Source organism: Gymnoscopelus microlampas (assembly GCF_963454915.1).
Source record: "Gymnoscopelus microlampas genome assembly, chromosome: 17".
NCBI classification, from domain to species: Eukaryota; Metazoa; Chordata; class Actinopteri; order Myctophiformes; family Myctophidae; genus Gymnoscopelus; species Gymnoscopelus microlampas.
This window is the reverse complement of record NC_139954.1, coordinates 29,288,197-29,305,282: the sequence shown is the minus strand read 5'-3', so window position 1 is coordinate 29,305,282 and position 17,086 is coordinate 29,288,197. Positions and strand designations below refer to the sequence as shown.

At 39.3% G+C, this 17,086-nt stretch overlaps 1 protein-coding gene across 1 annotated transcript; it reads left to right on the top strand.

Annotated features, from left to right (window-relative positions):
* Window positions 1-502: 502 nt before the first annotated feature.
* tfcp2l1 (transcription factor CP2-like 1) lies at window positions 503-16,153 on the top strand (the record flags this gene model as incomplete). The annotated part of the gene is made up of 15 exons (XM_084085044.1): window positions 503-561; window positions 1,864-2,012; window positions 4,437-4,510; window positions 7,321-7,426; window positions 8,164-8,270; window positions 8,356-8,508; window positions 8,707-8,817; window positions 9,298-9,395; window positions 11,435-11,486; window positions 11,624-11,717; window positions 12,265-12,355; window positions 13,638-13,720; window positions 14,394-14,536; window positions 15,350-15,401; window positions 15,823-16,153. The coding sequence occupies 15 exons, from the start codon at window positions 503-505 to the stop codon at window positions 15,858-15,860; spliced, it is 1,410 nt and encodes a 469-aa protein (XP_083941170.1). The 3' UTR covers window positions 15,861-16,153.
* Between the last annotated feature and the right edge of the window lie 933 nt (window positions 16,154-17,086).

Genomic DNA, 17,086 nt, shown 5'->3' with positions numbered 1-17,086 from the left:
TCTTCTAAGTGAGTTCAAAGCCTTCTTTTTATTTGCCATGTTGCCTGTGAGCAGCTCTGAAGAGTGATTACAGTACATTGCATCCAACCAGCTGGACATTGGCTGTGTGTGTGTGTGTGTGTGTGTGTGTGTGTGTGTGTGTGTGTGTGTGTGTGTGTGTGTGTGTGTGTGTGTGTGTGTGTGTGTGTGTGTGTGTGTGTGTGTGTGTGTGTGTGCTCGTGCGGCGCTCTCTGTCTGTCCGTCTGTGTCTCTCTCTCTCACACACACACACACACACACACACACACACACACACACACACCTCCACCTCCACCTCTCAAAGGTCATCTGAGGTATGTCAGATGGCCCCTGCCAGTGACATCACAGTTGGTATATAAGAGCAGATAATGGTGTTTGGCCACAAACCTCTGCAGAGACCCGCACCTGTCTACCCGAGGAACCCTGTTGTCCAGCTGTGTCCTCTGAAGGACAAGAAGACGAAGACGAAGCCACCGTGGAAAACATGCTGTTCTGGCACTCCCAGCCTGAGTCCTTCCAGCAGCACTCTGCTAGTTACATTCGGTAAGAAAAGATTCATGTTTAACTTATATTGTTTAACCATTTAAACCCCAGCATGCCCGCATGTCTATTCTGGGGGGAATATTCGCCAAAAATACTTTGTAGATCTTCTATTTTTTGGAAAGAGGTTTGGTGTAGTCCAAGTACAGTTGCAATTCATGTCTGTTTCACTGAGACTAGAGGGTTTACGTGGTTTTAACTTGTAGTTTTCAAACTTGTGCCTGAGGAACACAAAACAAACAGGACTTTTTTGTGTCATAATTTTAGCCTTAATGTCTGACATTTACATTTCTGACTAATATATCAAGTATTCAATCAATCAAACAACACCGAAGAGCAAGTCAAAATCTCAAGGCACACTGTATTCATATCTGTGCAAATAAATCTCAATAACACGTGTTAGCACTCTTAGACTGTATCACTCTACAAATGTATATTTTTATTTACTTACAGTATGCCAAACATTTCAAATATCTATATTTTTTAGGGTAGCCGTTTTGGGAAACACGTGCACACAAAGTACTCATACTGTGTAGGGGGAAAAAAACGTTTCTTAACTTATTTGAATATATTGTGTAATATAATATAGTGTGGTTGTCACAAAATCCCAAGGCACACCTGGACTTTCTCACACCACACCGTTTGGGAACCACTGGTTTAAAAACTAAACCGTACACTTTGTTGACTGGAGTCCCCCTGGGATTTATATTTGGTCTGCTCCTTTGCTGATCTACAAGACGAATGTTCGCCCCCAGAATAGGGATGGGAACTGATATATATTATATTAGACCACACTCACATTTAATCAATCAATAGTTATTTAATCAATAGTTTAAACTGACATTAGAGCAGACCCATGTTCAGCTTAGAAAAGGGTAGATTTAAACTACATTTCACTCCAACGCTCCTCTGTGTCTTTCTGTTGCACAGTGAGAGTTTGGTAAATATTTAAACCTGGTAGACGGTCAAAGTAGACAAAAGTTGCAGTAATCTTGGAACTGATATCATGTCTTTTTGCTCTCTTTTTGTTTGATTATTTATAGACATTTGATACAAGAGCCATATTGTTATGTTATATAATTGAAAATGACAATAAATATATTGTTTAAAAAAAACTAACTAAATGTATTCATTAGATGTTCACTGATAGATTATTCAAACAATAAATTACAGAGTTTTTTTTCTCTGTTCTTGTATTTTCTGTCTATTTGCTGCAGCTGAGGTCCTGTGATGAGATGATTCGAATGAATCCCTGATAGATACTCTTAAAGTCTTTCAATGTTTAACCCTTCTCTCTGCACTCAGGGAGGCCTTGGCTCCTTTCCTAAAAAACGATGAAGCCAGACAGTTGGCAGAGAGCGTCTCCAAGCGGTCTGCGTTCCAGAACATTCTCTGTTCACCCACCTCGCCAGCTGTGAAACAACAAGAGGAGACGCTCACCTATCTCAACCAAGGTAGCGATCTGTCCTCCATGTTGGCTGTCTAGTCTAGGGTTCAACAGACCACCACGTGGCCTAATGTGCATTCTATGTAGAGCAATCAATACACTGCAGCCATACATACCGCAAAGCTTAGGCCTACAGTAGTCCTCTGATAGCTGGGTTCTTAAACACACGCCCAGGTCAACATTATTTTTAAATAGCCGATCTCCAAGCTTACAATGCGATACATTGTGAGTCGGTAGATAGCTATTTTATATATATATATATTTTTGGTACCACTGTCTATGAAGCCCATGTCCATAATGCATTATAAACGAATGTACAGTATAATGTATTATAATCTACTTATAACACTGTATAGTTATAGTTAAAAGCTCTAATAAATACAATTTGTATAGCAATAACCATAGCATTATATTATATCATATTATAAAGCATTTTATAATGCATTATAAATCCTATAATGTATTACAACTATGAGAATTACAATATACTGTATTATAATATCTGAGCGTCCATGCAGCAATTATGACGTTTTATGATACGTGATAAAATGCTACAGTGTGTTATGGTTATTGTTATAACTACATTATACACTGTTGTAAGCAGATTATAATGCATTATAAGTATGTTTATGATGCATTATAGACATTATAGGCTTCATAGAAAGTGTTGCCAAGAAGGTATGTGACTGTGTTATTCCCAGGGTTTGGATTAGGTTAAAATTAGGACTAGTTCTGTTTAGGTTGATTTTAGCCTACTTTGAATTGCTGATGTTTCACTGGCTTGCCTTATATTCATTGTAAAGCCATTGGTCAAAGTGTTGTTTTTAAGTGTGCTTTATAAATAAAACTGACTTGACTTGAAATAAATGTTTTGAACATCAACAGCTCTCTCCCAAAGTCAAAGAAATTACACATTTAAGACTGAAAACGTTGGATGGCATCAAATTTACAGACAGCTAGTGAGAGACACAGGAACCTGTGGATGGACTTTGGAGTTGACTTGGAGTGGACTGCTAATCTGAGATAGTATATATCTCTGGAACATGAATAGCAATAGCACATAGAATTATCAGCCTGAATTATTTTCATCCTTAAGGGATATTTCACTTTTTCATGTTTGGGGTAATTTGAACGTCTACTCTGGCTGTTGTGAGCACTCAGACCGTTTTTAAGTTGCTTCATTCAGTTTTTAGATATTTGATATTAATTTTAACAGACATGCCCCCTTCCCATACAAACCCATTGTAACTTCAAACTCCATTTTAACCATGTTAGATTAATTGAAAACACCCGTCCTTGGTTCTGGTGACAGATATTGTCCTTCTAATGTGTGATGAGACTGTGTTTTTTCAATTACTTTTTTCATTTATCTTTTATATTTTTTTGGTGGGAAATAAAAAGAATAAAAAGAAAAAAAAATGGAAAAAGTAATTGAAAAAACACGGTCTTCTCGCGCATTAGAAGGACAAGATCAGTCACCAGAACCAAGGACGGGTGTTTTCAATGAATCTAACATGGTTAAAATGGAATTTGAAGTTACAATGTGTTTGTATGGGAAGGGAGCGTGTCTGTTAAAAGGAATTTCAAATATCCAAATACTGAATCAAGCAACTTAAAAACTGTCTGGGGTGTTCACAAAAGCCCAAGTCGATGTTAAAATGACCCCAAACATGTTTGAAAGTGAAATATCCCTTTAAGCATTTGAAGTAATGTACCTACAATGCAATAGCTTGTCTGAGTTTAGAATTAGTAGTTGTGAAATCGTAAGGTGCCATCATTATGAAAACAAAAAAAACATTAAGAGTTTAGCTCTGACTTTCACTTTTTACTGTCCTCTTCTTCTCTTGTATTTACTCACTCCTCCTCTTCTTCTTCTCTTGTATTTGCTGCCTCTCTTTCTCCTGTCTCACCACTAAACTGAACCAATCTGACTGTTGTTGAACTGTGACATCAATGTCATGTTGCTGTGTTATTTGTTGTTATCTGTTTGGGTTTAATCTGAGTCAGACTGCAGGAGTTAGCGTAGCGCTAGCTAATCTGTAACTGCATCAGTATTGTACTTCAGAATCAGTAGGATAAAAAATACTTTTGAATTTGCATAATCATGCTCAACCTATTTTTGTCAGTTCCCTCAGTAGATATGATCATTATTATCATTATTATTATCTTTATTTAATGATGAATACAACTGCTGGTAGTACAGTAGTGGTACTATAATATACTATATATTGGTATAGCTACCAATAGGATTTAAGCCATTCTAAACAAATTTAGAGATAGAGATGTTTTTTTAGGGGCTGGTGTAGATATTTGGCATAAAAAGGGAGTTTTTTTTTATTTGATTCCGTTTCTATCATGCCCCTCTTTTCTGATTGACTGATTTCCCATTTTTCAATTTTAATCAGGTTTGTTTTAATGTTTTAAAATGTAGGTCAGTCCTACGAAATCCGTATGCTATACAGAAAACTAGTGGAGTATACAGATATAAGCAGCAGATATGTAAAGGTAGGTCACCGGTATTTGGTCTGATTTGTTTTTATTGACTTAAATGTGACCTCTTCTTCTTCTCTCTTATCTGTCTTTATGTACTTCCTGGTCCGTCACCAAACAGGTTCCCCAGCCCTCTCTTCCCCGTCAGGGGCCAGGGTTCCATCCTTGCAGATGTGGTACTATCAGTGCTGTCCTGTCTCACACAACACACACACACACACACACACACACACACACACACACACACACACACACACACACACACACACACACACACACACACGCACACGTGCAGGCACACATGCCCATACAGTACATACAAGCAAACAAACTAACGTACACACTCACACAACCACCCACCCTCCCACACACACACACACACACACACACACACACACATGCATACACACGCACACACCTACAACACACACACACTTACGCACACACACATGCGCACACACACACACACACACACACACACACACACACACACACACACACACACACACACACACACACACAGAAACACAGAGAAACACAGAGAAACACACACACTTTCAAGTTCTCTTTTCCTTTATTCGATGCATTCTGGTTTGACTGTTTGTTGCCTCTATTGGGACTTTATTCATATTCATTCTGGATGTCATTTATCACCTGTTTGGAACGACGGGAGAAGGATTGACACTTAAAGTTTGAAACCTTTTGCTTTTTGTTCAAATACCTTTCTACTGTGCAACTGACAACTATTAGGTTTAATTATTTGAAATAAAAAAAACAAGTGGCATATTGAAGATTCCATTGGTTTATGAATAAAACCCATTAGTAGCCATATATTTCCAACATGCAGGTTGTTATTTTGATGTTATCAAGTGTGTTTCAGATGGGAGTCAAAGGAGACTGAATACAATAAGAAGACTTAGAAATACACATGTACACTCAGTCAAAGTTCAAATTAAGGGACGAGACGTTTGGTTGAATTCAGCCTTACCTAAATCCTCAGTGTTAATTTAACCATTTTATTTCCTTTTTCCCTGAGTCACATCTAACTATGAGTGTACAGTGCAAATGGAACCAAATGGACCTGTAAGGGTCCATTTGGTTCCATTTGTGCACTCATAGTTAAATTAACATTTGTTTCTTATTAATTCCTTATTTCCCCGAGTCATGTCGATCTCTGAGAGTGTACAAATGGAATGTCCATTTGTACACGCTCTTAGTTCATTCATTCAAGATTAACATATTTTCGAAATTACACAGAGTAATTAAACTCATTTGCACAAATTTGTCGTCGAGTAATACAATGAATTCAACAACATCAGTGTGTTGAAAATAAATAATGATTTAGGAATTGGGAAGAGACAAAAGGCATACATGTACAAATATAAAATTTAAAGAACACATTAAAACACTAAACACTAAAAACAATTACATGTTGTGGTCACCTGTTTGGTCACCAGGGTTCTAAAACGACTCAAAGGTACTAAAAAGTGCTAAAATGCTAAATTATTACTGAGGATTTAATTGCGTACACAAACGCCTTCACTGGAGAGTTCTGTGTTGTCAGGTTGTCACGGTCGTTTGCTCTTCATAAAGCCGCCGGCAGCAGCCGAGCGACACAAGAACGTGGCAGGTGGCGTTTGTGTAAACGTGACGTGTCCCTGTCTGGGGGCCTCTGGGTCCTAGCGGGCGCTCATGTGGAACGCTGCCTCTCTAATGGGCTCAGAGGTAGATGTTCCTCACAGACGGTCGTTGATCATTTTATGATTTATTTTCCTTCCCTGGTCGGGTTTTAAAAGGTCGTCATTAACTTAATCAATCATAATGTCTCCGCTGGGATGGAAATTAATTTCAGCCTGTTTTATTTGTGGAGAAGTTATAAAAGACGACGTGGGTCTGTCTGCCTTATGTCAACAGCGAATTAGACCCAGATAGAGAAGAAGTCTGACGTGTTTTACAGTGTCACACTTCAAACAACCACCACTTACTCCTCAACGGATGGTTACAGAACTATGTGTCCAAAATACAACCAAGATAGATAGAGTCAACATTTTTGGGGTCAGTTATACAAGTACACTCTCTTGCAGTTAAAGGACCACAATGGAAATACGCTCTCTAGCTTTATTGTATTTCATCCTTTTCACAGATGTACAAATATGTTAATGCACTCAATAAAGATGTAACTCAATCAAAAAAGTGTTGTATAAAACAAAGGTAAAATACATAGGTAGAATATATCATAGAATATTTTTGGGAATGCACAGAAAAAGAACATGGGTGGTGCTTTTTGAAAGGCATAGAGGATTTTTTGTTAGATTAAAAACATTAGTAAACTCTACTTTACCACCTTTATGAACAACACCTTTATGCTTTCATTTATATGAGCACAGAGGGTAGGTCTTCAACCATTCCTAATTATCTCAACCACGTGGGGTTAGTGGTTGTTCTTTAAAGTGTGACTTAAACCCTATATACTTCATTGACTGGGGTCCCCCAGGGGGCTGTACTTGGGCCCATACTTTTCCCTCTAAATCAAATCTCTTGAGGCGAAAATAGCCAATCTACAAGCTCATAACATGTGCTTGACGATCGTCTCTTTTCACCAAATGTTTCGCCTATTATGACATGCCCAGAATAGGGATTGTTAGGGTTCATGGGTTGACTGGCAGAAACTGGGATTCAATTCATTGTGAATTTACAAACTCTGAACACTGCCTGAAGAAACCCCAGTCACTGGGTGTTTATAAGCAGTATTGGGGCACAAGGTCAGGCTGCCCCTACAAGGTCACTGTGAGGTCCCCCTGACGCCCTGTCCCACCTGTTCACAGAGCATCGTTCGGGTGGTGTTTCATGACCGTCGACTGCAGTACACAGAGCACCAGCAGCTAGAAGGATGGAGGTGGAGTCGACCAGGAGACAGAATACTGGACATCGGTTAGTGACTACTCATGTTGAATGTGTATTTTGCAGACGTGAATCTTTATTTGTGACAGGTACTGAATGAAAATGCAACACTCCTTCATCAGTGTGTGTGTGTGTGCGTGTGTGCGTGTGTGCGTGTGTGCGCGTGCGTGCGTGCGTGCGTGCGTGCGTGCGTCTGTTCTTCCAACTAAATACATGATGTTACTTGAAGATAGATAGACAGTTGCCAGATAGATAGGCAGACAGACAGACCTTTATTGATCCAGAGGGAAATTCTGTTGTCCACCACCGCAGTAAGAATGAAACAAAGATACAGGTAAGAGTACAGAATAAGTAGTAGGATAACACTAATTAAAATAGGATAACATTATAAACGTTGACTTAACGTCCAACCTGGCCATCTGCACTTGAACTGGTCAGGTTTGTGCAATGTATGAGCCATCAGTAGAGAGAAATAGAGGCATCAATGCTGTATGAATTCTATCACCAGTAGAAGGGCATATAAATAGACTCATAGACTTAAATACTGACATGGCCATCTGCACTACTGACCGGGTTCGCAGTTTGCGCCATTTGTATACATACAGGCATAATTATCATGTGCAATCTGTCACCAATAAAAATGGGAATGTTATTCACTCAACCACAATGCTGTGTATTCTTTACTGAGATTTTGTAACTTTTGATATAACTGAACCCCAGACCTTGAGTAAATTGAACAAAATGTCTGACAATGTGGTTCTCTTCAGATATCCCTCTGTCAGTGGGGATCATGGAACCTCAAGCACACCCTCTGCAGCTCAACACCATCGAGTTCGTCTGGGATCCTGCGAAGAACGCATCTGTTTTCATACAGGTACTGTTCATCACATGTTACTGAAAGGTTTATGATAATCATGTAGTAGCTGTAGAAGTCGTTAACTCTTCTCCTTTCCTCTCAGGTCAACTGTATCAGTACAGAGTTTACTCCTAGGAAGCACGGTGGAGAGAAGGGTGTTCCGTTCAGGATCCAGGTAGACACCTTCACTCAGAATGACAATGGAGAATATCTGGACCACATCCACTCCTCCAGCTGCCAAGTCAAAGTCTTCAAGGTATCACCATGAAAAGATACATTTGATATTCTTTCCACATACTGTATATAGGCAAATATAAATTAATTAATTTTTATTTTTGCACCCTGGATATATCTTTCTATACTATATTTTAGATGTTGGCAAAAAAAAAAGCTTTTCTCAACATTTATATTTATTCAAATGTCCTTGGATCCTTTTTATTTGTTTGTCGTAAAGCCAAAGGGAGCTGATCGTAAGCTGAAGACAGACAGAGAAAAGATGGATAAAAAGAGTCTTCATGACAGAGACAAGTACCAGCCGTCCCACGAGACCACCATGTTTACAGAGGTGATTCTACACACAACTCATGCAGAGATGCAAATAGTAGTACTATTAATAATAGTTATTGTAGTAGTAGTAGTAGTAGTACTGTAGTAGTATACTGTGTACTTCTTTATACAACAAATAGTGAAAATAGCTTCTATTATAGCTATATTTTAATTGCTAAAATGTTTACACATTTTGAAAACATCTTTGTTCCATTTTAACAGCGTGGTGGCAGCTGACTTGTGTGTGTGTGTTAATATGTGCTGTTCCTCTGTTAATAATTCATGCTGGTTCGGGACAGACAATGATGTCCTGCGTCACTGGGGTTTGTCTTTACATGTCAGCTCACTCAGAATGCCTGTCTTCTCTCTTGTTGTGAGAATGAAGGCCTGTTGTAATAACGCAGCACCACCTGAGGTCTGTTGTTACCAGTGCAGCCATCTAATAAATCAATCAATCTGTCTGTCTGTCTGTCTGTCTGTCTGTCTGTCTCTCCATCAGTGTTCTCCTTGGCCTGATGCTGTTAATCTCAGCAGAACAAGCAGCACTTCATCTCCTGTCTACCAGAGTTCTCCATCCTCTTGCAGTTTCACAGATGGGTGAGTCCTACGGATAAAAACTCAAAAATGAAGTTTCACCATGAAACCAATAAACGATCCCACCAGTTAATTAAAAGAACATGTTGAACGCATGAGAGGCAGAGTGGTTTGAAGGCTTTGATGGTTTCGTTTTGAAGTATTTGATTAAAGGCTGAGTGGTTTGTCACTTAAGAAGGAGGAAAGTGATTTGGTGTTTAATATAAAAATGAATATTTACATACAAATTGTAAACATGAATCTTGACTATGGCAGTGGAGGTCCACTTTGGTCTTCCTTGTCAGTGTTGGGTGAGCAGCAGTAATATCCTGTGCTGCAGGAACTCACATGTGTGTTTAATATAATGTTCCTAACCCGGGTTATAATGTTCCTAAGCGGGTGATAGTCACTGAAATGATCTAAACTAGGACAGTTGCCAACTTGTCTATGCCAAGGATCCCCAAAAAGCCATAACCTTAAACATAAAAAATAACAACAAAAAGCCGATCCACACTTGTAGATCTGCTATTTTTGCTTATGTGGATAATTTGGGGGGAAGTTGAGTACACTTTGGGAAAGTTTTGACAATCTAGAAAGAGAACGTGACGTCACACCATTGAAAGTAATAGCTGAAAACCTCCCAAGATGGCACCACCTGTCCATTGAACTCAATGGACGGGGGCGGAGTGGTCGCTCATTCTAAACAATGATATAACCAAAATACACCAGGTTGAAAGTGGTTAAACGCAACCTTGAAAACAACTCAACTAGATAAAGGTGTTCAGCAATTGCATCACATGTCCAGAAATCCCAGCAACAAAATGTGTGAGAGGTTAGACAGAGGGTGAAGGTCAGTCCATGGTATCAGTTCAGTGCTTGGCCATTTATCAGGAAATGTTACTCAACACATTGCGAGTATTTCTGTTCTACAAAACCGTGGGCTGTATAAACACACTCGAAAGCGAGACAGAGGTGGAGAACAGGAAAAGCAGAGATACCTGGCCTGAGTCAAACTAATTAGACTCTGAGCTGGGTGTGACCACAGACAGAGAGAGAGAGAAAGAGAGAGAGAGAGAGGAGGGGGAGAGTTACGATCCTCATTGTAAACAAAAGACTATTCAAATATTCAATAATATTAAATCATATATTGCTAAAACCACCTTGGAATTTGTTTTGGTGTTCTCATAGATAACAACTAGAACAGAAGAATATTGTCGCTGTCCGTGGAAAACTTGTATGTCCAAAACTGGAAATGAACTTGTGTTCCATTTGGGTCCAACATAGTTATTATTTAGTCACAAGCTCTTCTTAGTACTCATTGGTTAAATATTAATAAAACCCACAGACAGACTTAACCACTTGAACTTGAACTTGAACGCATTGTGAGCTTGTAGATTGGCTATTTTCGCTGCTTTTACATGACACTCTTGTACGATGAAGTAGGGCATTAATTTAACAAAAAACATAGAACGTTGAAATATGCAGATGTGAGGTTTCTGCCCGACAGCGACGATATAGAACCAACGCTTGCACGTTGTTTTATAGATCTGCTCTTGTTTTTGTGTGGTGACAAAATACTAGTGCTTATACTACCTAAGACATTTGGGGCTTAGTGGGTAGAGAGAGGCTATCTGATAATCAGAAGGTCACTGGTTCGCCCACCGGCCCACCAATATCCACGTGTCAAAGAGTCCCTGAGCAAGACACTTTAACCCTTGACAGGGAAGCTGCCGCTTTATCAGACCCTGTCTTGTTTAAAAAACGAAACAGAGCATGGTTTTATGTAGCACACCTAAAAGAAAAGGAAATAAAACTGTCTATGGAATTAACCCCTTCTTAGCCTAAGCCCTGTTTTATACTATTTGGTGTGAGAGTTTTGCAAAATATAAAAGTATTTTGCCTATAATGACATGCCCAAAGTAGTTACGCCAAGTTGAAAGTGGTTGACATGTCTAACCCCTGATTGTGTATGGTCTAAATAAATGGGAAGATTGAACATACATGTCAGGGCAAGGTGTTTCCATGACCATTTTCATAATCAGCGTTATCATGTTCTTTTGTAGCAACAGCTCTCCAAACCAGCAGGGGGAGCTGCTCCTTCCCGGCTGTTCTGATGTAAGTAAGAGTGGCAATTCGGTGTGAAAAGCGTTAATGCTGTTGCTCTCTTATTCCTTCTTTATAGGCCATTATTTGGAGACAGTGGATGCTACACTATACTCATTTCAAGAGCTCTTGTTCTTTTTGACATGTAGCGCCTCCTGGCGTCGTCTTCGCCGCACGACACTCAGCAGTGGCTTCAGCGTCACAGGTTCTCGCCTTTCTCAAGGCTCTTCTCCAGCTTCTCAGGTAACACAGCTCACACAGAAACTAGTGACCTATGGAACACCTATGCAAAGTGGAATTGAATATTTTTTTCCCCTGTGATTCATTATTTGATCAGCCGGTTGCCTGCAGTGCCATGTCTTGGTGTGATCACCCCCTTAGAATCGCGTAGTCGGACAATCGGAGATCTCTGCCTACCGATACGTCTGGCAACATCTAAATTCAATGTAGTTGCTAGAACTGGGTGGAAACAATTACCGGAGATTTTAAAAAATACATGAAGTCCTTCATATTGTGATGGTATCAGGGTTGGTTTTCAAAGCAGTATGTTTGTTAGTGGCCATTCTTGCAGTTGTTCTGTGACTACACTGAACACACATTGAATTTAGATTTCACCAGATGTATCAGTAAGCAGAGACCTCCAATGGTCTGTCTACACGATAATCTACCCTATAATCAGATCAAATCACAGTAGATGTTTTCAGAGGTTTTCAGGTTAGATTAATTCAGTTCAGATCAGAGCAGTTTGTGTGACTGTTAGAGGTCTTGGCTTGCTGTGAACGTGGTATAGGTGCTGACCTGTTGAACATGGGCAGAGATGACCTGATCCAAATATGTGGACCAGCAGACGGCATCCGACTCTTCAACACCATCAAGGGAAGGTGAGATACCGAATGAAGGAGGCTAGACTGGGATCAATTTGCTTTGCAGTTTGCACATACGGTCTAGAGCGGATACAGAAACGTTCTGTATGTGTTCACCAGATACAGTGTATGGAGTTGTAAACAAAATAAATGGTAATTGGTGCATTTCTATAGCGCGTTTCCCCAAAGTGCTTTACAATGTGCATTACATTCATCCATTCACACACACACCGATGGCGAAGGAAACCATGCAAGGTATGAACCTGCACATCGTGAGCAGCTAGAGGTTCAATGTCTTGCACTTCGACACAAATCGATCTGGAACCTTCAGATTCCAAGACCACAGTTTTGTGATACCTTTTCATTTCTGGACTGGATCTCAACACTGAACAGTAAACAGAAACCAGGCTTTCCACAGGATAGCCTGGTGACACAAGGTTATTAAGAAGGGCAGTGTCAGTCAGTGGGTTGGTCCATTCACCACTTTGGTCCTGGACAAAATATCTGAAAACCTTCAATGGGATTTTCTGCCAAGGAATTCTTCTTTGTGCTCCCTATGGAATGAACTCTGCTGGCTTTAGTGACCCTGTGGCCTTTCATCTAGCAGCACTTTTAGACCAAAATGTGTACTTGCATTCAAGATATCTCAAAATCAAATGGGCGGATTACCATGACATTTTCTGAGCACATTCATGCTGATTTTTGTGATCCAAAAGCTTTTCCTCTGGCGCCACCCATAGGTCACAATTTCCACTTCCACACAAGATATTTCCATTCATGCACCCTGATGGATGAATCATAATTATTTTGATGACTTCATAGGCTTTCCACTAGCGCCACTCATGGGCCACAATTTACACATGCATGCATTGTATCTCAAAATGTGCATGCAACTTGCTGCGCATTATTCATGGTCCCTGGTGGATGAACTCTAGCACCAGCCTCAGGCAAAAGTGTCAGCTTTGCATACAAGATATCTCAGACTTAAATGGCAGATTGAAGGATGAATCCTACTGATTTTGGTGACCTTATGGCCTTTCCCCATAGGACAAAAGATGTTTAAAGGGGGGCACTCAAACTACTGAGGTCTGGTTGGATGTAAGGAGCAGTACAGCCTCTAGGGGCCACTAGCAGGGCTTTTAGATTATTTAGTTATGATGTGTACTACAGTATATTGTGATTCCAATCCATCTACTGCTGTGGTTTATCCATGATCTACAATTCTTTGCTGCTACATTTTTAATAAAGATCTTTGGAGATTTCTTTCCATAAATGTGTATTCCCTGCTCTGGATTTCCAGGTGTGTCCAACCTCGCCTCACCATCTACGTTTGTCAGCCACAGAGCAGAAACCAACTGTCCATCAAACCAGGGGGTGGAGATGGTAGGTGTATATGAAAGTTGATTGGATAATGAATCTCCAATTTTATTATTAAAACAATAAGGGAAAAAATCTCAGGTTACACGTGATATCTGCTGCAGTTTTTCTTCACTCTGACTCACTGGTTTTACATTAACCGTGAGTCATAAATCCACATTCATATTTAACAATAACACAATGTATTCATAATGATGTAACCTGAAGTTGTCATGTCATGTCCCACCCTTGGGTCCTGACTAGAGGCAGCATTTCATAAAAGGCTAGATGGTGGCAAAAGAAAAGTTACCACTTAAGCCCAATTTCAAAAGTTGCAAAAATATTTTTGATATTGAGAAAAAGAAAAAGATCATTTCTGTTTACATTTCCGCCTGTAATGACATGCCCAACATAGGGCAGACCGTTTACAAGTGATTAATGAATGTATGGTTGCAAAAAGAAAATAAACTGTCATATAAGGTGTAGAAAATATGAATACAGTAAAAGACCTGATTCTGATTCTGATTCTGATTCTGATTCTGACCTGCATTTTGAGGTTTAAATGCAAAAGGTAGGGAGGGGGTGGCAATTGCATCCCCTGTAACCCCAAATGACGCCCCTGGTCCTGACCTACCGGTTGACAAACAGTGAAAGTGTGTTGCTGCCGCAGGCTCAGGTTTGTCTTGTGTCTCCTGTGTAGTTTACCATGCCTTGTACTTAGAGGAACCCACACTGCTGGATCTGTCTGAGAAGATGGCTACGCTGTTCAGCGTCACCCCACAGCAGATCACACACATCTACAGACAAGGACCCACTGGAATCCACATCCTGGTGACTGACGAGGTAGAACAACTGACAGGACACCTAAATATACTTTCAGCTTCACTGGGAACGAAACATACAGGGACATCATGACTGATTGCCTCCACTACTTAATACTAGTTATTTTTATTCTATAGCGCCCTCTGGTGCACAGTTTATGAAATTCATAAAAGGTGTGCTAGTCAAACAATCATCCAATAAATTAGATTTGAGCTGAAGTGGCCTCATACTGAAAACAAATGTCATATGCTTCAAAATATAAACGAGAAGGGATCTAATAATGGTGGGATTTGAGATTATGAATTCGAAAAATGTGAGAAATAATCATTCACAAAATAAATATTCAGGGATTTACCATGGCCTATTGGCAGCATGCACAAGAAATGCGACACTAATCTGTTCAGTGGTTCGCAAGATTACGTGTAGCTGCAGACAGACAGACCATCGCTGTTCTATACTGCTCGTCCCCTAGGTGCCTTGCTGTAAAACATTACTGACCAAAATATGTTTAAAGTTTAAATGGTTTGTTCCTTCTGGATTACCGGATTTTCATAGAGAACTAGTCAGCTACAGTACTACAGCCACTTATTATTAGGAATTATTAAGAAAACGTCTGGTTAAACTGCCTGTCTTGTAGGAAACAGAAGAATTGGCAAACAGATGCAATTCTACCTGCAGTAGCATTGCTGTGGTGTTAAGCTATTTACTATATCTCTACTATGTCTGTCTGTCTGTCTGTCTGTCTGTCTGTCTGTCTGTCTGTCTGTCTGTCTGTCTGTCTGTCTGTCCTTGGCTTAATAGAATCGTTAAATTTCATTAATTCCTTCATTCCAGATGGTGCAGAACTTCAGTGATGAGAGCAGTTTCATCATCAGTACTATGAGAGGTGAAGCAGCTCAGCATTCCTGATTAATTAATGATGAACAAAGTAGAAATTATAGGAGTTTTGAGTCTTAAGGCCCTGATACACTACTTATCAACTTTTGCATCAACGTTAACAGACAACATAAACAGTAACATGATGAGATACAGGGCAACAGCTCCAACACAAATTGAATGTTTTTGTCAAAGAATTCCAACAATTCAATTTTAGAACATTAGTTATTGCAGGTTTCAATAGAAAAGTGAAATGCCAACATTGAAAATTGACATACCGAATGACATACAGTAGCTTGTTGATATTGTTATAAAAACAGTTATGTGTGTCAGGGCCTTTAGTGAATCAACTCTTTGTTTTCCTTCTTTATTTCTTTCTTTCTGCATTTATTCATTAATACATTTATTGTGCTGTCTTTCCTGTTTTACAGATGAAAACACAGAAGGGTACCATGTTGTTTTAAAATGAGCAGCGGGCCGTCAGCTGGTTCAGGACAGAAGAGTTAGCATCCAGATGCCACATATTTCTACATATACAGACAATGGCCACATTATATATTTTGGGAAACATATATGCTTGAAAATATATTTTGAGTTTGCCAAAATATATCTAAAATATATGGTGAAAATATATTTCCAGAGTCAACAATATATTTTCAAATATATTTGAGCCTTTTTGTATGTTTTTATATAGTACTGTATAATATGAGATATTTTATTCCAGGATGAGATCAGTGATAACTGCCTACAGACAGTGAATGTCAAGACCAGTAGTAAAATGCTTTTAGTTTGCTGTTGGGAACTTGTTGGTTTATTTTATTTTTTCTTTGAATTTTCATCGTTATTGATTCCTAATTGTTATGCTATATAATTGGTTGTAAATGTTTCTGCCTCACAGGCAAATGAGAAGATATTGATAATAAAATGAAAGTGGTATTATAATTTTCTGAGTGAATATGAGTGAATTGTCTCCATATTCATCAGGCCAATTTGAGATTAAAACATTCTAGTCATCATACAGAATAACACAGACGCATAGAAATGATAAATGAAGAAACATGTGTACCCAGTATTTCCAGCACTACGTCCCACATACACATACATACACAGTAACATTCTCATTGTTAATTTAATTTTAGTGTACAAAATGTGGTTCCACTTGTACAACCTGCGAGTTTAAGATTCAATCTGGAATGTATTTTGATGAATAAAATCTTATTTAGGTTAATATAAGTAGCACATCTCCAGTGGTTGGAGGTGGTCCCCCTACTCTTCCACTGAGACATTTAGAACCGGGTGTCGGGTAGGGGTAGGACACCTACTGGTTGACAAGGAGTTCTGCCTGAAGCTCATAAGCCCGATCTCCCCTGGCCAAGGAAGATTCCGTCTTGGAAGAGCGATAAAAGTTTGGTCTGCCATGTTGGAGACCAGACATGGGATCTAATCCCAGGTTGGACATGAAAGTTATGGATTGTAGCTTTAATACTGAGGATTTTGAACATACCAGTTGCTGTATCATTATATCACAACCAAAACATTTATTAAAACAATGTTTAGAGGAATTAAATCCTATCGAATTAAGATTGACAAAGGAACCACATGTCAAAAAGGCAGGTATGCTCCTTTTAGTTAAACAATAAGATAATAACATGGCCTAGCCTAAATATTACCACTACTCTTGCAAGCTCATCTGAC